The sequence below is a fragment of the Lactuca saligna genome, chromosome 2, assembly GCF_052625555.1.
Source record: "Lactuca saligna cultivar CGN05327 chromosome 2, ASM5262555v1, whole genome shotgun sequence".
In the NCBI taxonomy this organism is placed as follows: domain Eukaryota; kingdom Viridiplantae; phylum Streptophyta; class Magnoliopsida; order Asterales; family Asteraceae; genus Lactuca; species Lactuca saligna.
In genome coordinates this window covers 160,670,999-160,698,396 of record NC_136418.1, presented here as the reverse complement: position 1 = coordinate 160,698,396, position 27,398 = coordinate 160,670,999, and the positions used below count along the sequence as shown (strand labels likewise).

The window sequence follows — 27,398 nt, the reverse complement described above, 5'->3', positions numbered from 1 at the left end:
AAGGGGTCCAGGATGTTTGTGAGGCTTGTGAAGCACTTGGGTTTGAGAAGGGGAGACAATTAGGTGAGTGATTTGCGTCTTCTGGTAAATCTAAGGTCCCGGGTACTGGCCAAGTGGCGAACAGACCCAAGGAAGTCATCATTGCCCTTACATATTTTGTCGAGACGGATTTTGCTGGCCACTTCTGTTTAGGGGAGTTAGATTATGATGGCTTCCGCCGATTTTGTGGCAAGAGGAGCCAGGAAGATTCTTCCTCATACTCAAAGGGTTGATTTGTATATGCCCCTTGTTGGTTTTGAAATGGATGTGCCTTCCCATGCACTGTTTACAAGGGAAGGGATTGTACATTTTTTCATGTATTGTCATGGAAGTGCTCTCTTACTTTTTACTTTTGTTGTACGTGCGTGTATGTACATTTTGATGATTTTATTTTGTAATGAAGTCAAGTTATGGATGTTCGACGTTTCTACTACGATTTGTTTTTTGTATACTTTCCCTTATTCTAGGTTGTACATCGTATTGTCTAGTGTGCCACAAACGTCGCATAGTTGCTACTACTGAGCTGCGCTTCGTTGATTCGTGTGTTCAGTCGGGCTTAATGTGTTAAGTCGTGAGATGTTAGCTACTACTGAGGACTATATTGATGGTCTAGCTGCCAATACAAATGTCGAGATTGTCACCTCGAATCCTTATATTGTTATATTATTAGGGAAAAGGTTATGAACCTTTTAGAATCCCTTTCTCTTGTGCCTTTAATTGTAATTTGTACATTCTCAGCTCTGAGATGTTATTGGCACATTGTAGGTAAAGATTATGACTCTTTTAAGACCTACGGTTGCATTCTTGCATAGATTTTGTTCAAGTAGCGTAGGTGATCAGCCATTGTTGCTACTTAGAAAATATACAAAACCTCTTTACTTTTTTGAAATTTAAACAAAATTTTGGAAGGCTCTTTCGAAATGCAAATTATAAAAGAGAGGACGCAAATCGATAGACACTTGGTATTTAAGTGTGCATGCCTGGCTTTTGCGTCAGCATCGGGAGTATGGTTATCCTGTGTGGAGTTAAACCATGCTCCCTGTTGGGTGGTGATGTCGTTTACTTTTTTGCAATTTAAACAGAATTCTAGAAAGCTCTTTCAAAATGCCAATTATATTAATCTTTTTAGAATGAAACAAAGGACATAAGTCGATAGACACTTGGTATCGAAGCACCGGGGCGCATTCCCGGCTTGCGCGTCAGCGTCGGGAGTATGGTTATCCTGTGCGGAGTTAGACCATGCTCCCTGTTGGGCGATGATGTCCTATCTTCACCTGATGTGGATGGGCCTTCATGGGTCGAGGCTTCCTCTTCCTTCCCCTGGCGGGGCCCGGTGTGGGGGAACAATGTGTCACTTTACGAGCTCTGTGGTTGTTGTCGCCTTCCTTTCTTTTTGACCTGGCGAGCACTGCAACTGTGGAAGGTGTCTCTGCTTGGCCGGGTGAAAGTTCAATTTGTGCAGTTCTATAAACCTATTCCCCAAGTAGTGTGTTGAATTAGCGGAGGAGCTATTTTTCTTTCGAAGGTTTTGTTGGTGCTCTTCTTTGGGAAGACTTGTGCGCCATAGGGAATAACATTTTGCTTTTGTTGGTGGTGTTTCATGTGCTCACCTACTATGTTTTGAAGAACTTTGGTTCACGTTTTCCATTAGACAAGGTCTGTTTTGGATTCGAAATTGCTCTTGTGCGAGGCTTGTCACGGGTGTCAATTATTGTCCACGCAGGTGCATTCGCCTGTGGGCGAGCGTTTCTTCGTTGTGTATTTCGCACCCCATATTTTAGTTGGGCAATCCTTGGATTAATGTTAGTTTCTTCCAGTGGAGGATGGGTTGTGAGCCGACTAAACACGTCTCATCGTCTCTTCTTTGATTCTTGGGTACTCGTGCTTCAGCAAATTTCCAACAGGAGGTCTCTGCCTTTTGGTGACTGCCGTTTTGACGCAATCGGGTTTCCTACCTTGCTTCACGTTGAGCATCACACATGTTGGTTGGTTTAGTCTCTATTATCGTGGCTGATCCATCACTTGTACTAAATTTGATGACATCGTGGATGGTAGATGGAATTGCTCGCAACTGGAAAAGCACAGGTCGTCCTAAGAGAATGTTGTGTTCAGTTGGATAGTTGATAACCAAGAAATCGAGCACCCTTGTCATCTCATTTGCCTCGTCATGGCTAACCAGAGTGAACGGGAGTCTGATTTTTCCCATTGGCCAGATGTGGTGACCAGTGAAACCGACTAGCGGGCCCTAGCGCGGTGGTTGGAGGTACTCTTTTCATTCGATGGGCAGTTGGCTAAGGCAATGCTCGTAGATCACGTTGACTCTGCTTCCGTTGTAGATGTAAACTTGTTCATCACGGTGTTGACTAACGAAACCGGTGATGTGCAATGGATCGTTGGGATCCCAATGCTCTGGCCTTGGGTCGTTCATCGAGAATGCTACTTTGAGGATGTTTTGGTGGTATGGCCTTGCATCGGGATATCAGATTTGGCGGTTGGTGCATGGGCGAGGCCCGGTGATGCTGAGTATCTCCGCTCTTTTTTCTTGGTCTCTTCCTCCATCCTTTTGATTTCTGGGCTGATGTTTATCCTCGTCGAACTATTCCCTGAGGTCTTTTGCTATATCGACAATGTTTCCTACTAGTTGTTTTTCATCAATCTCCCTCTTTAGCACTGTACACTCGTTTGTATCATAAGTTTTTCTTTTATGGTACTCACAAAACTTGGGTTTGTCATTGTTTTCCTTGACTAGGGCCTTGTTGATCGCATGAACGTCGGTATGACCGCTTTTGCTCTCGTCCCTATAGAACAGTCTGTACCGTCTAGACATATGTCGTGGGTGACGATTGTGTCACTGCTCGTCGCCCTCTTGCCTTCCCTGCTGGGTCGAGATTGTCGTGATACTGCCTACTCCTGCTTTGCATATGCATTGGTTATAGCTTTGATATTGGCCTCTTTTCTCTCTTCGCATTCGATTTGCCCCGGGTATTTTTCAACACGAAACTTGAGTTCATCCTGGAATCGGGGAACGATTCCCTGCATCTTCTTTGATAGGGGCCCTGGGAGTAAACCTTGGGTGAAAGCACTTGTTACCAGGAACTCTTCATGTCCTGGAACATTCAATGTTTCCATTATGAACCGATCATAATATTCACGGATTGATTCCCGTTCTTTCTGCTTGCAAGCCATTACAAAGTTAGCATCCCCCTTGTCTTTCCTCAATTGCATGAAATTGTTGAGGAAAAGGTATTTCAGTTACTCAAAGCTGGAGATGCTACCTAGTCTCAGAGATTTGAACCACTTGCCAGCGTTGCCAGTGAGGGCGCAAGGAAAATAAGTGCAAGTGAAGCGACGATCCATCTTGAGGGAAGTCATCGTCCACTCATAATTATCAATGTGGTCGTCTGGATCTGTTGTATTGTTATATTTGGGCATGTGTGGGATCATCGCCGTGTGCAGAATCGCATATTGCATTAGTTCATTACTGAAATTAGAGCTAGCGTTGCGCATGGGATTGTCCTTGTATGAGGATAACATTTCGTTGTAAGCCATGTGTTGTTGTATTTGGTACAGGCTTGCATACATTTGGCTATGCATAGTCGCAAGTGAGATATATTGATGCAGAGGCAGATTTGGTATTGGTCCGAATTGTTGGATGTCGTGTTGCCCTATTAGAGGAAGCATATATGAATGTGCTCACATGTATTGATGCGCATTCAGGTTGAACGGTTGAGCGGCTGCTACGAGGGGATTGGCTTCGGATTGAACTGGGAACTGAACACCAGATCCGGAAGAATTGGATCCCTTACCCACCAGGATTTTCATGCTTGCAACTTATGGTTAAGTCGGTGTATGGATGAAACCTGGGATCTATTGCACAGATGAGTTGAAGATCGGTTGTTGTTGTACATAGAGGGGCATATGGGGCAAGCCTGTCATGGTGGTGTGTGGGTAGACTGTGTAGGAAATTTGTGGTTGTGGTTGGATGGTATGGGGGATCCAAGTCCTGGTGCCGGAGGTGTACGAGAGAGACTGTTGTTGTGAGACAGGGTTCCCTGTTGGTTGTGTTGCAACGATTTGTAGAGTTGCAGTTACGATTGCAACTAGTGGGATTAGGTTGGTTGCAGGGCGCCATAAACTGGCTGCGGGGATTATCGTCATCACTACTGTGGAGCTCAGTGGCGATTGTGAAACTGGTGTGAGATTTGATGTGTGTTCCTCCTAAACGGAAGGTTGTCCTCCCTCTAGGGACTGCATTGGACGCAACAGACTTTTCTCTAGTATTTCGAACACTATTAGGATTTTACCTGCCATTGTTGCTCTGTGGATTTGTTTCATGAGTGTATCGTTCTAGAGATACGGCCGGATGGTGCCAGATGTTGTGATATGTTTGAGACGGTAGAGTTGAGATTGCTGGTGGGTTTAGTGTAGATGCCCTCTCTTGATATCACAAAAAATGGAAAGTAGATCGTTATTCGATGTCCGGGAGGGATTCCCGGGACGAAGCTCCGACGATCTAGTTAATGTTTGTTCTCAGAGAAGAGAAATAATATCCACTCGAAAGAGAGTCCCCCTTCTTCATGAGGAAGAAGAATACTTTTATACCCGGTTCCAGAGACATGTGGGCCTCAACTGATTCCGTTGGACATTCCTTCGTAGGGTGTGACGTGGCGGACTCCTACTAGAAGATCCTTCGGCACGTCCCTTTTGTATTCTCTCCTCATTGGCTAGAGTAGGATCTTTCAATTATTACGGAGATCGTGACTATCGTTTGACGTGCACGTGGGACGCTCTGAATGGTCCCATGCTCGTCAGGATGTCATCCCTTAGTGAAGAGATTATAGCGCGGCTCTGCACCATAACTGTCACGCCTATGTCTTTCGTGTTGGCGAAAGCCCAACCTTGGCTTCAGACTTGGTCCGATAGAGTTCAGTTCAGGCAAAGCTCGGTACTAGTTTTGACTTCTCTTTTTGACGTTCCCTCTGAGGGATATGTTAACACCGACATAATAGGGTTGCGATGTATAGGGTTAGAGGGAAGGAGATTTTTAGGATAAGAAATATTTTTGCTATCATACCATAAAATCAGAATATTATTTGGTAATTCCCCCGCTTCAATAAAATAACAATAATAGAGTATGAGTTGGACATATATGAATACATATATAAGAAGATTATATATATATATATATATATATATATATATATATATATATATATATATATATATAGACACAAACACACACACACTAAGGGGGTGTTGTGATTGTTTATTTGAAGTATTTATTGACTTATTACGGCTTGACACAAATAATAAGGAGTTTTAAATGTTTGCATAGAATGATTTCATAAGTACTTATTGATTTAACTAAAAAGTTTTTGATACGTTAATTTCTACTTATTAACGTATTCAAGGTGTTTTCGATAAGTTATTTCTTAATTACACATATAAACATCATTTGCCAAACATTAAAAAATAACTTATTAACTTATTATGTTTTGATACCAAATAAGGTAAACCAAATATTTTTTAAAATTCTATTTTAATAGCAAATAAACTAATAAATACTTTTACAAAAACAACAAGTTGTTTTAAATAATCAATCTCAAACACCTTTGAGTGCGGTATTATAACAATCTAAATATTAGGGTTTATGTCATTTTTGGTCACTTAACTTTTGGTTTTGTGCTCATTTGGTCACTTAACTATTTTTAAGTTTTAAAAGGTCATTAAACTTTTGACTTTGTGCTCATTTAGTCACTTAACTTTTGGTTTGGTCATATTTAGTCACTTAACTTTTAGATTTGTGCTCATTTAGTCACCTAACTTTTAAAATTGTACTCATTTAGTCACTAAACTTTTGAAAAAATTTAAAAGTTTAGTGACTAAATGAGCACAATTTTAAAAGTTAGGTGACTAAATGTGACCAAACCAAAAGTTAAGTGACTAAATGAGTACAAAACCAAAAATTTGATGACCTTTTAAAATTTAAAAAGAGTTAAGTAACCAAATGAGCACAAAACCAAAAGTTAAATGATCAAAAATGACCTAAACCCTAAATATTAAATATGGAAATAAATGGCAATAATAATAATAATAATAATAATAAGTGAATGGTCAACTTAATACGGCACAAACCATTTCTTACTTTACACTTAATCTATCACTTTTAAAATTTTAACAAATTTGAGACATTATATATACACTCACCTGACCCTCTGTCCCAAAGTACGAAATTCATCTTGAGCTCAGTAAATTGTTAAAATTTCAACACAAACAATTGTCCACCAACAATATTTTTTCATATCATTTTATGTCATGCCAATTTTTAAGATATATACTTATTCTCTCACCACTTTTTGTTAATTTAGTACAAACGGAATACCAAGTCTTAATTTTTCAAAAAGATGTATTGCATAACTAATCCTAGTAAAATTCTAAGTTTGTCATCTAACCAAAAGTAGACGCTCCCTCTCTTTTTTGGGTATAAAAATTCAAAAATATAGTTTATTTGGATTTATTTCTGATGGTAGTCAGTCACATATATTTAAATTTGAAACTATGGACTTTTCAAATAGTAGGTTTACGTTTTTGTTGATGAACATTACCTACCACTAGCATTTCTTACTCCAACTGTAAGTTATAACATATACTTATAAATGAAAACCCAACTGCTTTTTGAATGAAAACCTAACAAAATATAGGATGGAATTGACTAGTTTCCTATCAAGAAACACTCTTAACTTCCCACTAAATTCTATAATTGACATCTTTACCCCCACCCCATTTTATATACTAGTACTTTTGACAAGTTGAACCTTTGACTTCGGAGTTGATGCTTAAATTATCCCACTAGCCTTAACACCAATGGGTGGTTGTATCATGTATGGCCATGTAGGTTTTCACACTTAACATTTGGTCGTAGGCTCAAATGCCTTTTTTTCCCTAATAACCTTTTTCAATTTCAAAAAAGATACACTAATGTAAACATCGCCATTGAAATAGCTAACAAGTTTATGTAGTTATGACCAAGTCATGATTTCATGACAAGAAACACAATTTTTTCGTAAAGTAACCGTGTAAAGGTCTCTTTACGCGACACTTTATTAAATCAAAGAACTTTAGTCCATGATATCACATTTCGTATCAATGTTTATCTTTTTGTGTAATGGTTTTAACTTAGGTTGTGTTTGGCATGCCACGGTTAGTTGTTTATTTTTCGAGCTTTTCTAAGTTGTTATGTTTGACAAGCCAAAATGTAGCTTATAAGCTAACTTATAAGGTAGCGCTTTAAAAAGCCACTTAGACTAGCTTTTTATGAGTTTTTAAAAAAAAATTCAAATATACCCTTTATTAATTAAAACATATTATTTTAAATGTTTATTTATGTAATTTTATATATTTCAGCTAACTTATCAACTAATTTTAACAAACATCATTGTTTATCTACTAGTTTTTTATATAACAGTTAGTTTTTCATTTAACTAGTTAACTTTTCAGCTAGTTCGTCAAAAATAACGTTTAACAGCGTTAGAACTATTAAACAAAAGAAATTCGGTCAACGTCTATATTGGCAAATGGGCAAATGGCAATGAATAGTATATATGAATCTATCTTTATATATATTTCATGTCAAAGAGAAAACATTTGAAATCCTCCAATTTCAACTTCTATCTTTACTACTTTTTCCTTTTTCTTTTTATCAAATAAGACTTATATGATTTCTTTTATATATGGGTCCAATCCACTTACTTTTGTTTCTAGTACTTGGCCCCTTAAGATGTGTTAATTCCTTAGTAGTCACTTTTGAGTTCATTCATAGAAGCTTCATGTTTGCATAATCATTGTAGTCTTTTCTCCTAAGTGAATACTTTTATAGCCTAATAGTGGGATTCATCCAGATTAGTGTTACCTAATTTCCACAGTTAGCGTAAAGAAAGATCAAGATACCTATTTTACATCATCAACAACAACAACAACAACAATAAACATCTACAATCTTACTGAAATGAAATAATTAAGGGGTATATAGTTATTAGATTTAACTGTTCCAAAAAACGTGTCTGGGATGTAAACTCTTGCGAAAGTTATATAGTGTTTTAAAACAGTGAGGTTTTCACTTTATAAATGCGAAATAGATTAGCATTCAAGTTCCACCATTGACATGTGTTTTTAGTATTATGAAAGAACCTTCAGGTATTTTAACAGTAACATAACAAAAACAATAATATATATTTTTGAACATAAAATCACCAAATTTGACCTAAACATCTAAACCGAAGCCGAAACAAAGGAATATTGGTTTATATATCTTGTTAAATGCTTCTGTTTATGAGTTATACTATATGCAAATATATTTGTATTTTCAATAATGTGATTCATCTTTAATGATAATAATAACATTCACACACATTATATTTGTGTTATTTTGCTACGGATATCAAATTTAATTATAGTTAATTATATTCGATTACGTCGTTATATTTGTGCATGCCAAGAAGATTCGATTTGTTATGGGGATATATTAATTGACGAAATTCTTAACCATTTTAAATATTAGAAATATATTCTTCACTTTTCTTTATTAAAGTTACCCATAAAAGCAAGTATTGAAACTTTTGGATGGAATTCTCGAAGATTGGTATATCTATTGACTATTATTTATTTTTTAAATAAATGTGTTTAACTTTTGATAGTAATAAATTAGAAATTGTTTCCGTAAAAGTATAAAACTGAAACATTATTCCTTTTTAAGAAGGGGCAGTTTTAAACAAACGTTATTACAGTTATTGAATATTTGATTCTTGTGATATTACAAAACCAGCTCTATAAACAAGGTAGTTAACAAAAATAATATCATGAAGACACACATTTCAGGCTAGTTATGATCTCTGTTATATACAACTACATCTTGAAGACACATGTTCTCTACCACTTGAATGAATGCGGTGATAAACATACTATCATCTGAGTCGTCATCTGGAAATTCATCTTTCAAGTTGATGTTTACTTTACATGTGAAGTTTTAAAATTTTAGAATTTAAAAAAAAAAAAAAAAAAAGTAGTTGAAGATGATTAAACAATTGTTGTGTCCCATGGCTACGTGTACACCACAGTCCATATATGGCCATGCCACCAAGTGCCCACACATACCAAAGTCGGGTGCATGCCATGAATTTTTTGTTACATTATCGCCATATGAGTAACATGTCTCATAGATTACGAGGTAAAATGTTATAATAAGTTATTACATTATTTTACAATATTCCATATCAATCATGAAGTAGCTAGTATTGAGCCTTGGTTACCTGTTTTGGTGGCACAATTTTGTGGGCGAAAGCCGAAAAGCATCCAAGTGGTTAGAGCAATAATGGATTTCATTAGCATATTCGTTGCTATCCACATTTGTGTGACTCAAGTGCATGCCACGTAATCAAATCACAATATATAATATAAGTACATAAATTGATAAATTGCAGGTATTTTTAAAAGTTAAAGATAACCAAAATTTAGATTATTTATTTTAATAAGAAAAACATGACGATGTCATGACGAGTTTGCACACCAGTCTTCGTTACTATTCATAGAAAATGACGGGTGTTACGCACTTACGCCATAAATTTTATGATAAAATAATATGATTTTATATTTATGTAAAATGAAAGAATAATCGTAATTCTTCGCTACTTGTATTAATATTTAATAGGACAATAATCGTGTCTTTTTGCCAGAAAATCGAAACGTTATGAGACATAAATTTGCACTCGGTATCTCATACTTCTTTTGATTAAAGTTAAATGCAACTAAATTTTTTCGTATTTAAATAGCAAGTTGTAAAATTTGATAAATAACAGAATATTAGTACATTTTTATTTATTATTTTCCAAAAATAATGATAAATATTGGACATAAAAATGATAAAAAAATGAAAGAAAGCCACAAAAACGGAGGGTGGTAGGCATGAACCGAGTGGGAAGTAGGAAGTAGGAAGTAGTTGTCGCTCAATAGGCCCCATAACCTTTTTTTTCCTGAATATTTTATCCGACTTCAAAATAAATTAAATATTTTTTAAAAAACTTACAATAAATATAATATTTTTAGACTAAATTTGCTTTGTATATGTTAAAAAAGTTCATAAGATTATTATTATTATTGAATTGTTTTTAACTCATATATATATATATATATATATATATATATATATATATATATATATATATATACACACACACTAGCCGTTTACCCGCGCAAAGCGGCGGGCGACAAAATAGTTTGTTTCGACAATTAATTTCTTTACGATGGAGAATGATTATTTTCAATTCAATCATTAGTTTGTTTTAGGAAACATGTCATATTAAAAAAAAAAGAAAATTCATGAAATGACCAAATTATAGGGTGTTAAGTATTTATTTGGATGAAAAAAGATTTGGTCAAAACCTTGGAAGAGAAGATTTATAGGAGTTTGTTTAAATTTTAATATTATTTTATTAGTTATTAGTTGTACAATTAGCTTAATGATTTGGACGTCTTAAAAAAATATTATTATTTTATTCAATCTATTTTTAGAAATAGTAAGATTTGTTTTATAATATAGTATATATATATATATATATATATATATATATATATATATATATATATATATATATATATAAAAGTTGCTTAGCATATGAGAAATTAAATATCATTTTATATTTTCTTCCTATTTATCATTTTTACACAGGTTAATTGGTAATTGACATGTATTATGTTTAACAAAATTATTAATATTTTAATCTATTTATCATCATTTAACTTGGATAAAATGATATTAATTTCTTATAGCATATATCATCACAAATAAAAGCATTAAATAACACATATTTAATTTGATGTGCCCATTGAGTTTCATATCTGTGAATATTTGCATATTTGCATTGAATAATAACAAAGTTATCAAATTCAATTTGCACATCAAATTAAACATGTATTTTTAATAGCTGTGAATATTGAATAATAACAAAGTTATTTTCACACATGCAATTGAGTTTGATATATGTGTGAATATTGAATAATAACAAAGTTATTTTCACACATGCAATGCAATTTGCAAGAGACTCGTGTCCTTAAGACAATGAAGTACCCTTTCCAACGTGCATGAGAAATTGTCAAATGTCCAACAAACGTATAGTCATGTTGGCATTATATAACAACCAAACAAAAGTTTTTTTACCGATATTAGATATTATGGATTTGGATATTCGTTTGATAATTGTCCAGAAAGAACCAAATTAAAGACTCTTTTCTTTTTCTCCTTTTGCAAAACTTATCTATTGTATTTTTAAGTATTTTAAATATCCAAAAAAGTTGGTATAATTTTTGATTTTCATCGCCACCGATTATATAAATCTATCATACTCACGATTATTAAACACTCATAACTCATTGGTGATAAATAATATGACATCCCAAGAATACACAATTTCACATATTAGATAGACAAGTTCAAATAACATTTGCATATAACTCTATTTATCTAAAACATGCATGAATCAGTAATTAACTAAAACAACATATAAACCATATTTTGTATAATAAATCAACCACAACAAATAAAAAACTCATCTTGCAACCGATAAGACATAAATAAAACTTTTGTTGCTCTCACATTCATTTCACCAAAAACAATTCAAAGACAATTATACTAGAAAACATCATTTTTGTTGATGGTGTTTAGTTCAATTATCAACATGTCACGTTCGGCAAAATAATAATTGTCGCCCAATTACGTGGATTATGATGTTCTTAAAAATTAATATTTTTCTTTTTAGAATTTAAATAATGTCAAAACATTCATGTTTCACCCTTAGAGATAAAACTCCAAAATAATTCAATTTAAAAAAATAATAATTTTCTCCGACAATAATACTTTCATTTTTATAAGGTAATTTAATTGCCAAACTTAAAGTGTATTTTTTTTTCAAATAAAAATACGGAAATACCCAACCAATTATATATTAAATATAATAGGCAGAAGTTTAAGTAACAGAAAATGTAGGGGCTGAAGTGAAAGACTTATGAATTTTATAAAAAAACAATGTGCATGAGGCATCTCTGTAACTTTAGATTCCATTAGCCAGTCTAAAAATATGGCGCTGCTAATAACATACATCTTACACATTTCATTGATATTTTTATGAAAAATTAACCTATAGTTAATTATTTACAATCAATGATACAATTGTAACAAATAAAAATATAATTTAAGTTTTTTAAAAGAAACTAAAACAAGCATGCTATTAAAACCAAATGGACTAATTTCGCATTCCAAAAAGGCAAGCTAGTATCTGCCAAAAAATATTAAAACCTCGTTCCTTTGTATCCAATTCACTATTATTGTTGGCAAAAAGAGGTCAAAAGAAGAGACATACGAACGAAAACACCATGAAACACATAACTTAAGGCTATTTGCACAAGTGGAAACAAGTGGAATGTTGGTAATCTTAAGTCTAGTTCCTGAGTTTAACACACACACACACACAGAGAGAGAGAGAGAGAGAGAGAGAGAGAGAGAGAGAGAGAGAGAGAGAGAGAGAGAGAGAGAGAGAGAGAGAGAGAGAGAGAGAGAGAGAGAGAGAGAGAGAGAGAGAGAGAGAGAGAGAGAGAGAGAGAGAGAATAAAATTTTCTTTTTTGTTCCCGAGTTTAAGAGAAATGGAAAGAAAAAATCATTTTGTTTTTTCTTTCCAAATCAGAAGGAAAGTTAGGAGGGAAAGCGATCATTCGATTTCTCCTCACGTTCCTCCTTTAATGAAACTCGAAAACACATCACTTATTGCCTTTCTTATCTCTCGTTAAGTTAAACTCGGAAACGGGATGTTAGTGTTATCAACATATTTTAGTGAGACTGATATCATAGAAGTTTTAAGTTTTGAACGCGTAATTGGAAAAAGCTCCAACAAATTTTTTTCATTGTTATAACCACAATTTTCTTGTAGAATTATCACTCCAGCCCACTTAACGAGTTTCATTGTTAACTTTGTTAAATTTTTTTCCAAAGTCAATCCTAAAATTGGGTTTAAAATTCAAATTTGATCCTTATAGTTTGCAAAAAATACACCACTTGGTTTTTTAACTTTATTTTTGTTTTCTATATACTTTATTTATTTTCATTTACTTTTATATATATATATATATATATATATATATATATATATATATATATATATATATATATATATATATATATATATATATATATATTCGTTTTTTACATGTACTTTACATATTTTCATATTTTAATTTTATTTTTCAACAATTTAATTTTTTTACCAATTTTACTTTTTGTTTTCTATTCTTTTATTTTAGTTAGAGTAAATTACACGAATGGTCGTTATGGTTTTGGGTAATTTGTATGTTTGATCTTTAACTTATTTTTTTAACTCAGAAGGCCCCTACTTTTTGTATTTGTTACGTGTTTAGTCACTGTCTTATCTAAACAGATTATGCCATAGATTTTGTAATTTATTTAAATAAACACACCTACAACCTCAACCCATTCACCTTACTTTACCTACTCTATTATTTTTCTCTATGTAAATGATAGTGTTTTTAGGTAAGACAGTGACCAATCACATAACAAAAACAAATAATATGGACCAAGCACGTAACAAAAACAAACAGTGGGGACTTTCCGAGTTAAAAAAATAAATAAAGGACCAAACGCATAAATTATTCCAAACTGTAGGGACAATTTGTGTAATTTACTCTTGTAGTTATTTATGGTTTTTCTAATGTTTTTATTTATTTTGATTCAAGTTAATGAACTTGAATTCAATATAAAATACTATAACATTTTTTATAGAGACCGACTATTATTATTTGAGTTATTCTTTTTTTTTAATCTATTATTAAATTGAAAATTATTATCTTAAATTTAAACTATTGATATCACACACATAAATATGATTTAAATTAAAAGCTATATCACACACTGAAACATTAATTCTCAATAAACAAGTTATTTTAAATTTTTATTTTTTCATAACATAAATATAATAGTACTAAAAAACGAAAATAATAATAATAATAATAATAAGTTGGATTGAAATTACAAATATAAATATAACTATTTTACTTATTTGAATAAAAATAAAAACTTACAAAAGCTATAAATTACCAAAATTGTAATAAAAACTTAATCCAAGCTTCTCAATCTTCAAGTCTTTCCAAAACTCCTCAAAAGTCACCTTTTAAGCTCTCAAACACACCTAAGAAGGTACCAAGCTTGATCTCGGGTTTTCTCTGGTTGAAATGACGATGAGGGAGGCTATAATGGATTAGAAGTTCTTTAAATAAGGTGCAAACCCTGAAAATTAAGGTTTTCTCACTCAGCTTCAACTCGTCGAGTTGCCTCTAAAATTCACGCGTCTATTTAAATCTCTACGCGACGAGTTTGAGCCTCCAACTCGTCGAGTTGACCTGAAAAAATGAATAAAAACAATTTAAATTGATACCTAGGAGTCGGGGTGTTATAGGTTTGGCCTGATTAAAAAAACCTTTATTTATTATTGATGTCATTATTTTTTTAATATTTTATAATTTTAAAATAGACAAATCAAGTTTGTTAACACTAAAATTATATATTTTTGAATGTATTATTAAATATTTAAGGTTGATATTATGGTTAGTGCTATATATACATTATTTCTTTTTCAATTTCATTCCATGATGTGATTTTTTTGTCTTTTGTTTTTTTAGTTCTTTATTTTGTTTTTTTTTTTTTTTTGTTGTTTTTAATTCTTTATTTTTATTATTATTATTATTATTATTATTATTATAATAGATTTCGATAACCGTATAAATTTTGGACAACATTTTAAAATTCGGATGACATTATAAATGTGGACGACATAATAAAATTCGAACGACTATATAAAATGGAACAAAAACAAAGTTTGTCTTTATTTATCACAGATATATTAATTGGTTTGGTATTACATTTGTGGGGTGTGTTATGCAGATAGAAAATTGAAAACATTTAGTCGAGCAATTGTATACCCATGCTGCTGAATGTTCTGATTTGTATGTACGCAGTGGCGGAGCTAGGATCAAAGTAAAGGGGTATCCCAATTTTTTTAGGGTAACCAAATTTTTTTCCCGGGGTACTTAGGTTTCCCGGGTTCGGTTTCGGTTTTAAACCCAAATCTTAATTGAATCCTTAACTAACCTGAAGTCTTGTTATATAAACATGAAGTTGAAGTATATTTTGATACTTGAATCGATGTGTGACTCAAAGTAGATATCAAATAAAGCATGAGCATAACATCATACATACTTATAAAGCTAACATTTTTTCTTGAATCTCATGAATTTGAAACCCTCATTTTTAACTTCCTCAAACCACATTCATTTGAAACTCCATTTTTTAACTAATGCAACTCAAAAGTTTTCTTAATTATGATTTAACACTCAAAAGTTTTATAACTTATATTATGTTTAATTAGCATTTAGTGAAAAGTTTACTATAAAAAGGTCAATTTGTTGTGTCTTTTGTGTTATATAAAATCTTACATGTAAGAAGGATTCGAAGATATTGTGATTCAAAAGTTTTCATATAGTTGAAACATTCATGATCCAAATATGATGATTTGAAAAATGGGTAATATAATTTTTTCTTTCAACCAAAACAAATTAAGTTTTTATATTCTTTCTTTATATTCAGTTTCTCATTTAATCTTTATATGTCATTTGTGTGTATTACTCAATATTGAATTTGATTCTCCAAACATCAATGTTTTGCTTGGAATATCTTTCTGATTATTTTTTTTTCAAGAAAAATTATTTTGATTGCATGTTAGTGAAGAATTGTCATCAAGTTTCTATGGTTGAATGGTGTTAAATGAAGAAAGAAGATTCATAAAATTGATATATGTTTTTTTTTGTTTGAGCAAAGTTGACGAATGTTAGTTTTTTCTTTTGATTTAAATGTATGGTTATGTAACATCTTTATTTATATATTCAACCACTCAATGCTCTTATTTATTTGATTGTAGTTTTTCTATTTTTATTATGTTTATTTTCTGTTATTTTTTTGTTGGGTTATCATACACAACATATTTAAAAGACAATATTTAAAAGATAACATAATTTTGAACATTTTATATGTAATTATGATAGACTTATCATGATATGTTCTTTACTACGACAAGAATTACATATAACATTTACAAATATATATATATATATATATATATATATATATATATATGTGTGTGTGTGTGTGTGTGTGTATGTGATTTGTTTAACATGTATATGCACCTATTTATGCTATAAATCTATAATTAAATATATTTATGTTTAATAATGGAAGGGATTAACATTATGCATCAAAACCAATAATAATAATAATAATAATAATAATAATAATAATAATAATAATAATAATAATAATAATAATAATAATAATAAAATATACATTTTCAAATACCGCATTCATTTGAAACTCACGCTACAACTCAAGAGTTTTATAATTTATATATATTTATTAGTTACAATTCAAGATTTTTTAACTTATGATTATTAATCATTAATCACTAATAAGTTTTTATTTTCCTTTTTTTTATAAGGTTGTAAAGTTTTTCTCATTAAAAACATTAATGTATTTGAAGAGATTTGTGATTTAAATATGAAGAGTTAATATAAATGTTATAATAGATGTTTTAGTGTTTTTATGTTATTAAAAGTTATAGTGTTTATTTTTCATATTTTTTATTATTCGTTGTATATATATATCTTTTTTAATACAAATGTTATAATAGATATTTTTCTATTTTTATGTTACTAAAAGTTGCAATTCATATTTTTTTTTATACGTTTCGTTACCCATAATATTATCATTCATTTGATATATAATTTACATAATTTTAAACGGTTTATAAAATTATCAAATAATTGTATATGTCACAATGACTTAAAAATAAAACTATAATGTTTAATAAAACTAATATGTTAACTATATATTTGTTTTACTACTAACATTTTATTTCAAAGTAGAAATATTAAATAATAATTTAGTAAAAGTTATTATTTTCACTATATAATTTTATTCTCGCGCAACGCGCGGGGATTCGCCTAGTGTTTATATAATAGAAAAAAAATGACTGAGTTTACATGTGTTTAGCGATGTGGGATAGAATAGCTGGGAAAATAAAACAAAAATAAATAAAGAATATGTAAGAAGCGAGAATAGAACTCAAGACCTTTGCTTGAATAAGTTAACGCCTTAACCAGCAAAACAACTGTTTGTTTATATTTATAAGTGGATGGATGCGTATATATACACTATACCGATTTTTTTGATGGATACGTAAACAAAAATTACACTAACGAAAAAGTTTTGAGGGGTATCCCGGGATCCCCTTGGATCTGCCCCTGTATGTACGGAGAAGCCTGGACAAAATATCATGCATTTACATGATGGTTAGGGTGAATTACAATTTCTCAATAAACGTTAATGATATCGGTAAAATAAAGACAAATTTTACTTTTGTTCCATTTTATGTAGTCGTTCGAATTTTATAATGTCGTCCGAATTTATAATGTTGTCTGAATTTTAAAATGTTGTCTGGATTTTATATGGTTATCAAAATTTATAATAATAAAATAATAATAATAATAATAATAATAATAATAATAATATTATTATTATTATTATTATTATTATTATAAAAGGAAAAAAAACAACAAAAAACAAAATGGGAAAAAAAGAAAAATAATAATAATGTCAAATTAAAAGTAAAAGATTGGTTAGATCGATGTTAGAGGAGGGAGGGGGTAAAATTGATTAAGAGAGTACTTATAACTAACACGTTATTATATGTATCTCATTACTCACATACATCATCACATCATAGGATACACAAACAGTCAAACACTATTAGAGTGTACAAAGTGGGTAACAGGGGAGAGACGTTATGCCTATGTGGCATCAAATAACAACGTCATAACATGAGGAACATCGCCCCTCTCTCATGTTATTTGGTGTTATGTTAAGAGATGTTATCGTGATAATATATTGTAACGAAAGTTTTTCTTTCCTCTCATTGGTTGCACATATTTATCTGCCTCTCTTTCCCTTCTCTTAACACCATGCTATAATATGAAAACACCACCTCCATTTCATATTATAACATATTGTCAATTTCCTCCAATATGTGTTATAACACCATTTTAACATTGCTTGTGATGTGACAACTTTAAGGTGTAATAACATGTTGTCCAAACCCACCAGTTTTATACTCACATGAGGGGTACACAATATAACTAAGAAGAGGGGTATGTATATACGGTCAGACGGAGTGGCGAGCGGGGAAACCATGGTAAACGATTCCACAGGAAGAAACACCGCTCGGGGGTACGGGAAAGGAAACGCGGGAAAAAGGTGGGGGGAGGGAGTCCCGTACTCTCTCCCTCTCTCTCTCTTCACATGATTGGCTTGTTTATTTATTTATTTTTGAGTCCAAACGGTTATATAGCTGTTATATATATATATATATATATATATATATATATATATATATATATATATATATATATATATATATATATGGGTGAAGTGAATATACCTAACAACCTTATATAAGCTTAGGTACCTAACTTCATAATACTACATCGGTTTGTATCATATTTACATTGTAATTGCTTAAGGTTCTTAAAGTTCAACCTCATAACTTTATTACTTCCAAAATCTTTGGACTATCACCAATATCTTTCTTTTACATCACGTCTTTCTATTGAATACCACCGGATAGACTTCATATCATACCGCTACAAATGAAATGATGTAGGAGAAATATAATGATGACTTTCCAAATTTTTTTTGAAGTAAATCAAGTTTAGGGATGAAGTTTAAAAACCTTGGATGATTGCAATGAAAATTTAATGCAAAATGACCTAGTTTGATGAGGTTAGGTACCTAAGCTTATATAAGGTTGTTAGGTATATTCACTTACCCTATATATATATATATATATTATTTTCTTAACCTATAAATACTACAACATAAAAAAATTTAATTTTGTTTAAAAAAATAAGGGAAGAGCTTACCACCCGTTTATTGGAAGGAAAAAAAAATAAAGAAAAAAAAGGTATGATCCAGGAAATTTTTTTCCTCCAACACCCTCCGATCTAAGAAGTGGGGTAGAGGGGTAGGCTTAGAATTTTCAATATTTAAAACCAATCATATAGACCCGTTCAAATCAGATTTTAAACTATTTAGATTTATATTTCAAATCCAAAATCAGTTTTATTTCACTAAATTAAAATATATCAAACCGAGTCATTACACTTACGAAGTCAAACATATCCTCACGTTCTTTCGTTCCATTCTAGTATATGCAATTCTAGGTAACAAACGACTTTATTTTTTTGGGAGGTGTAGGTAGTGATATTTATTGTAAAGTATAGAAATTTCATTAATGTATTGCGGGATTCGATTAATATTGATATTCGTGAGAATGATAGAAAAAGATATAAATGCCACTCCCCACACCAGTTCTATATCTCCCTCCACTTTCATGCAATTACTTCTCTACATCATCAAGCTCTACATTCCTCCCTCCTCCCTCCATCTTCCTTCACCCATCCCATACCTCATAACTCCATATCTTCAATTTCTGGATATCGAAAACCAATCTCAAACTCTTCAACCAAACCTCAAAAGAGTAACACCATGTCTGCATCTGATGTGCATGATTCAAGTTCTTCACCTACTCAACAAGTTATCATCCCTATCCACAAGGTCTCTCTTCATTAATTCGATCATCTCTTGCAAATTGGCCATATCATTAATTCGATCAACTACTACTAAAGTTACCATCTTTTTGAATCTAATCATATGGATCTCTGTTCTTTATGAAACTGCTCGAACTTCTTGTTCGTCAGGAATAGCAAAATTAAAGCTCAAAGATTTGGAAGTCTTTATAATTGTGATGTTTTAACTCTAGTCAGGGCTTCAATTGATTTCCTATTAATTTAATACTAGAAAACAGTTGTGAACTTTCCTAATTCTTTGATGCAAGTTAAAGCATCTTATTATAATATGGCGTTATTTGATTTAATGGAAAAACAGTACTATCTACAGTCTTTAACCTTAGTTTCGTTGAATTTCTTGTTTATCTTTAGGTTGAAGAAGACATTTCAGAGGAAAACATAGAAGCTCAAAACGGAAAGCAATGGAGAAAACAAAATCTGTTCTTGGAGATACCATCGAGAACATTACAACCCTCTTCTTCTTCTTCAGGGGAATTTGTTTTGATAAAAATGCCTCCGACGCCAACTCCAACTCCAAAAAAAGTAAACTTCAACTTGACACCAAATTCTTCAGGACCACTTGGATCACCAACAACTCACGCATCAAGAACCAAATCATCGAAGAAAAACCTTCTAACAAAGCTAAGTTTCAAGAACAAGAACAACACTGTTTCAGATACAGAAAAAGCTGTGGTGAGCACAGTTCAATCACCTCCATCTTTCTCAAGATCATGGTCGTTTACTAAAATATTTACCCCTCGTGGGAAGAGGACGACGTCGTCTTTACCTGTTACCCCTGTCGGTCATTCGGAGGGTCCACCTGTACTTGAATGCTCGACAGGGGCTCTTAATTTGGAGACGAAAGTCCAGAAGCATATGTCTCGATCTCGTTCAGCTCCGAATCTTGACAAAGACGTCTGTATCAAGAGAATGGATTCATTTTTTCGTGTAATTCCTTCAACCCCACGACTGAAAGATGCTGACCCCACGACACCAACACCTACACCGACTGGTATTAATCCTGGTGAGTTCATAAAGTCATAAAACCGAGCTTCCATAATCATAAATGGCTAGAAAGATTCAATTTTTATGGGTAATCTTTGTGTTTTAGATGACAATGAAGGTGATGGCGGGGAAAATATACCTGAAGAAGAAGCGGTTTGCAGGATATGTATGGTTGAATTACGTGAAGGTGGTGAAACCCTGAAAATGGAATGTAGCTGCAAAGGTGAACTTGCTTTGGCTCATCAAGAATGTGCTGTGAAATGGTTTAGTATCAAGGGTAACAAAACCTGCGATGTGTGTCATCAAGATGTTCGAAATCTATCTGTTACGCTTCTAAGAATCCAAAGTACAGCTAGAAATCGAAACGTTTCTTCTGCAAGTAGAGCCAATCACATGGAAATTAATGGCTACGGGTGAGTTAATTATCCAATTTCTTGTTCTAATTAAAGTTTCTCGATTCGGAGCTAATTTTAGTTTTTGTTCTGATATAAATCAGTGATCTCTATAGGGTGTGGCAGGAAGTGCCGATTTTGGTCATTGTTAGCATGCTTGCATACTTCTGTTTCCTTGAGCAGCTTCTGGTAAGACTCAAAAGATCATTAGATATTTGAAATTATCGTAATGAATCTATCAATCTGATGATTTTGTTGAATGAAGGTCGGGAGATTAGGAACAGGTGCAATCGCTCTATCTCTTCCGTTTTCGTGTGTTTTGGGTCTTCTTTCATCCATGACTGCTTCCACCATGGGTATGTTATCTGTTTTTTCCAAAAAAATTGAAATAAAAAATCGTCTCTTTCTTAAATTTTTACCGTTTTAGTTTTCTTGTGTGTAGTGACGAGAAGATTTGTGTGGTTGTATGCATCGATTCAGTTTTCGTTTGTGGTACTCTTCGCGCATATATTCTACAATGTGGTAAGAAGATTAATTTTCATACTCCAATCTGTTCTTCCAAGATACGATTAAACTCTGTGATTTAGAACCCTAAATTGATGCAATGCAGATTAACATTCAGCCAGTTTTATCGATCCTTCTTGCAACGTTTGCGGGATGTGGGGTTGTAATGTGTGGTAGTTCGATTTTTGTGGAGGTTTTAAGAATAAGAAGACGATGGATTAATGCCAGATTGAGTCGCCAAAATGATTCCAGGGCTGTTTTAGATCCAGAAGCACCTCAACAGGCATCGTCGTCCTCCAATGGCGATGTTCTGCATCACAGTGAAATCGGGAACAGGGAAGCTTCTGGAGGGATTTAATAAGTTGGGTTGGGATTTTGTCAACTTTATTAGTGTGTTATTGAGTTTGCATTGCCTGTAGTATTTTAGATGGTATACAGTGTATGGTGGTGTCAAAGTTTAGTTGCGTATATACTGAAAGCAAATATTAGAAAATTTATAGTTTGATTATGCACTTGTTCTTGTTTGCTCCATTTTTGTATGAAATAGGCAGAATTTTGGGAAGAGAACACCTTAAAAGAAAAAAGCTATAAGTAGAGTGTTGTTATAAGATAAATTTTTTTTTGAAAATACACTGTTATAAATAGGCAGATGGTTTGAAGTATACTACCTTAATAAGAAAATAAATTGAAAGCACAATGGTGTAATAAAAGGAAATGAAAGTGCGATGCTTAAACACAATAATAAAAGAAAGTATGTTGCTATTTCTTGTATTTTTTATTTAAATACTAGATCCTAAATTCCTAACGGTGACATCCTACTTGCATATTTTTTTCTATTAGATTAGTGTAATTTGAAAAGTATAACCATGATGGCACCTAAAGACAAAGCAATTCTTATTTTTTCTAAGTATAATGTTATAATAAAAAAAAGAGAATATATAGATCTATAATTAGGTTTTTTTTGAAGTATTGTACCTTCATAAAAAACTTAAGTATAACGTTGTAATATAAATGAAAGTATATTACCATTTTTTTCCAATGAAAGATGCTTGCTTTGTGATTGACATTCTAGAGAGGTCATTGTCTAGGGGCTATCATTTGCAAACCTATTCAATGGTCTCATATGGAATGGTCATATGATTCTAAAATAAAAATAAAAAGTAAGACATTAAATAAGATTAATATGCAATGGTCATATAATTCTAAAATAAAAATAAAAAGTAAGACATTAAATAAGATTAGTATGAGATGTTAAATCTTGTTTATGTCTTAATTTCCATCTTATCTCTTAAGTGAAAGAGACTATAATTAGTTTTTGGATTTTAAGAAAATATAAAAAACTCAAAAAAAAAAAGTTAAGAAAATACGGAAAAAAAACAATAAGAGACTTGGAAGCCAAAAAAGTTAAACACCAATAACAATAATAACAAATATAAGAATATAAATTAGCAATAATTGTGTAAATAAAACTTTTCTGGATCATGGAGATTTAAACGAAAAATTATAAAAGAAGACTCACATAATATTTCTTTTGACAAACCTAGTTTATCATTGGATCCTTTTTTCCCTAGGAAAGTTATTCAGAAGACAATGACACGTATTGAAGACGCTCCTTCTGGTATGGTGTGTATCGATGCTTTCCATGACCTGAGCTCTAGAGAACCTGATGTTTCTTCATCGTTGCTTGTCGGGCATTAATGAGTCAGGTGAAAGAGATTTTGTTGATTTTGGGAAAGGTGGTAAGTTTGTATCGCCTTATTTGGCTAACGAAGATGGTGGTGATACATTTGTTGATGGTATTGATGTGGGTTTGATGATTCGTGGTCTCACGCCAACGAATTCTTTCGGATTGTAATCTTTGCCTCATATTATTACCTTGAAGCGTAGGGGATCTGATTTGGTAGACGTAGAAGCTACGATTTGTATGGGTCAGAATATGAGATTTAATATGATGGGTGTTGAAAGTGCTATGCAAGAAGCTATCGGTAAAATCTCATGGTTTAAAATGAATATTTTATCCATAAACATTCAAGGTGCTGGCAATGGAGATAAACGTGCTTGGATTCGATGGTTATGTTATGTAATTCAGATAAAGTTAATTTTCTAGGCATCCAGGAAATGAAAATGACAAGTGTGGATATTGCTATTGTTCGAGCTTTCTGGGGAAATCTAATTTTTGATTATGAAGTTTTGAATTCTCTTGGTGCTTCAGGTGGGGTTCTTTTGATATGAGATTATAGCGTTTTTGTGAAGACAAAATCTATTATCCATGATAAATTTGTGGTTGTGGAGGGGTGTTATATTGGGATTAATAGGAATATCTTTGTCGTTTCGGTGTACTTTCCCCAATCAGTGAGCTCTGAGTCTAGAATGAACTGATTAAAATAATAATCCTTTGACAGGAAAAGCTGAGAACCGCTCTCTCCCGAAGCTTCACAAACCACATTAAAGTCACCGAACACAATAACCTCACAATCAAAGTTACTGATCAAAAGAAGAATTTGCTAACACACCAACTTATTCTTACCCAAAGTACTTAGGTTGCTGATCTATTTCATGTGAAAAAAAAGAGTTTCATTCTTATTTTAGTAATATTTTTAAACAACTGATTCATACTCGACTGACTTTTAATTCTAATTTGTTTAAGTTGATTTCTTAAGTTCAAAATGCTCTTCTTGAGTCACCTTTTACCCGTGAGGAAATAAATAATGCGGTTTGGGATTGTGGTGGTGACAAAGCTTCGGGGCCTGATGGTTTTACGTTCGAGTTTTTAAACGTTATTGGGATCTTATTCAATATGATGTTCTGAATTCGCTGCTTCAGTTTCAGAATGATTGTTTCATTCCTAGAGGATGTAACTCCTCTTTCAATACATTGATCCCTAAAATTAATGATCCTAAGTTTATTAAAGATTTCTGACCTATTAGTCTAATTGGCTATCAATACAAGATCATTGGCAAACTTTTAGCTAATAGATTGGCGCATGTTATTAATGATCTCATTGTTGAGCAGTCTGCCTTTATCAAAGGTAGACATGTTTTAGATGACCCCATAATGTTAAATGAGAGAGTAGGTTGGCATAAAGCTAAGAAGAAACAACTTATGGTTTTCAATGTTGATTTTTAGAAGGCCTACGACTCTTTGTCATGGGATTTTGTGATTGAGGTTATGTCGCATATGGGGTTCGGTCGATCCAGGTGTAGTTAGATAAAAGCATCTATGATTTCTTCTATGGGTTCGATCATAGTAAATGGGGCACCTATAGATGAGTTTGTTATTCATAAGGGTTTCCTATAGGGAGATCCTTTATTGCCTTTCCTCTTTATTTTGGCTATGGAGGGTTTTCATGTTGCTATTCAACAGACCGAGAGTGATGCTATTTTTAAAGGGGTTAATGTAGTTTTTGCAAACCTAAAGATTTCACACGTTCTGTATGTGGATGATGTTATTTTATTGTGTGACTAGGAGGTTAAGAATTCACATCGTATAATTCGGATGTTAAGGTGCTTTTTCCTTGCCTCTGGGTTAAAAATTAACTTGCATAAAAGCAAGCTAATTGCTATAGGTGTGTGGTATGCTATAGTCGAAGAGGTTGCTAGGTTGATTAGTTGTACTATGTGTAACGCCCCATTTTCACAACCAAAAATTTTCATTTTTATTAGGTAAAACTTCCCAATTATAGGTTCATTCTAAGAAAACCATTTGTTCCCATTTACAATCAGAGTATTTAATGAGACGTGAAATCCTTAATGTTGCTGATGAGTGAGTATATTCCCGCATTCGCCTTCCCATAGTCACTGATGATACTGAAAACAACAAGCAACTGGGTAAACATAAAGCTTAGTGTGTCTCCCCTATAATACTCCATATGATAAACATACAAGCATGCATAACAAACCACAACCTTTTGGTTGGAATGCCCAGGCCCAATCAGTCCTTGGACTGAAATGCTAACATGCAACGAATTCATTCATCCATTGGGATGGAATACTCAGGGTTTGTTGGCCTACCGCCTCAACACAACCGCTCTTCTTAAGCCTCTGTGCCTACGGCTTACAACCGTCCTGCACCGGGTATCTTAGCCTACTGCACAAAGCAGGTGCGCCTCAACCCACTACTACCATATGTCAACATATAAACAATCAAGGATCAAGTAGGCAAATAACACATGCAAATAACAATCATAAAGCTCGCTACTGCCTACTAGTCCTCACACAACACACTGTCCAACCTCCATGGAATGTGTAACCATAAATAACCAGAGGTGAGATAGCCACCCGAACAAATGATCATACTCTAGAGCCCTAACTAAACAAGGAACATGCAAGAAAGCCTGGATCAAGAGTTCTCATGCTATCCTACATGACTACATACAATCCCCAGGGTAGTCCACTAGATGATAACTAACAAGTACAGGTAGACATACAAATCTACAAATCCCTACTATATAACAATATCCTACATACCAGAATATAGATCTAACATATCACTACATCATAACAACATCCTATATACTAGGATAGAGATCTAATAGGTCACTATAACATAACAACATAATAAGTACAAAAAATCCAAGGAATACATGATCATGTATACTTAGAGGTAAGATAGATACCCAAACATGTGATCATACTCTAGAGCCACAACCAAACAAGGAATAGGCAAGAAAGCCCAGATCATGAGTCCTCAACATATCATACATGACCATATGTAGTCCCTATGGTATCCCTCTACTAAAGATAACTAAAACTAGTGGGTCGACATTGGTGCCTTCAACTCATGGGTACAATAAGGCAAAACTCACCTCTTAATCTGAACAAATAGCTGAATAAGTCTCTACTATGAATATCAGATGTACCCATCACCTATTCATCAAATAATGACCAATCTTAAATATAAAGCAAAATACCCAAAATACCCTTAGGTCTAACTTGGCCAGATCATGTTCAAAGTCAAAAAGTCAAACGAGTCAACTCAGCTTGAGAACGCATAGCGTGCAAAATGGTTGCATAGTGTTTTGGACACATTGTATTCCTGGAGAACGCATAACGCTCTCTATCTCTTTCATTTTTCTTCCATTAAGAGCTTAACCCTTAAGCTCTTTTGCTCAAATTCCAGATCTAGCCCTCAACTAACGTCCTTAACCATAAAGTTTCAAACTTTATGGTCTTGCATGGCCAATAAGTGCCCAAAAACAAAAAAACCTAACTACTTCGCCCACTAAGACCTTGTAACTAATGCATGGAAGGAAATTAACAATCAAGATCACATTTTTATGCTTCTAAATGCTCCAAAATGTCTGAAAGGGCAAAAGAACACCATTTCATGGCTAAACAAGATCTCATCAACTCTTGGTCAAGTTTAGAGCTTTTTACCTCCAAATGATGTAAAATGATGTTGCTATTCTGGATCCAAAGAACTCTACTTCTCCAAGATGATATTTGTAACGCCCGGGTTTTCAGGGCTAAGCATTTTTGTCAATGTAATAGTCTAGGTCAACTATTGTAACTCTTTTTGAAGTAATAAATATGAAATATTTGAGTATTATGTGAATTATGTGTGTTTATGTGTTTATTATTTAATTATAAATGTATAATTAATAAAGAATAAAAATGAGCGTCAAAATTAAAGTGTGAGATAATCCCAATATCTCTACATAAAGTTGTAGAATA

General features: G+C 32.7%; 1 protein-coding gene across 2 annotated transcripts; it reads left to right on the top strand.

Moving 5' to 3' along the window:
- Nucleotides 1–19,512: 19,512 nt before the first annotated feature.
- Nucleotides 19,513–22,238, top strand: LOC145032428 (RING/U-box superfamily protein). Of its 2 annotated transcripts, none has more exons than XM_078981236.1 (7): nucleotides 19,513–19,814; nucleotides 20,198–20,849; nucleotides 20,937–21,243; nucleotides 21,339–21,411; nucleotides 21,488–21,578; nucleotides 21,665–21,744; nucleotides 21,833–22,238. In XM_078981236.1, exons 1-7 carry the CDS (start codon nucleotides 19,746–19,748, stop codon nucleotides 22,082–22,084), a joined length of 1,524 nt encoding a protein of 507 aa, XP_078837362.1. In that variant the 5' UTR covers nucleotides 19,513–19,745; the 3' UTR covers nucleotides 22,085–22,238. The 2 variants fall into 2 exon arrangements, with proteins under 2 accessions (XP_078837362.1, XP_078837361.1); XM_078981235.1 differs by having other exon boundaries at nucleotides 21,327–21,411.
- Nucleotides 22,239–27,398: the final 5,160 nt, after the last annotated feature.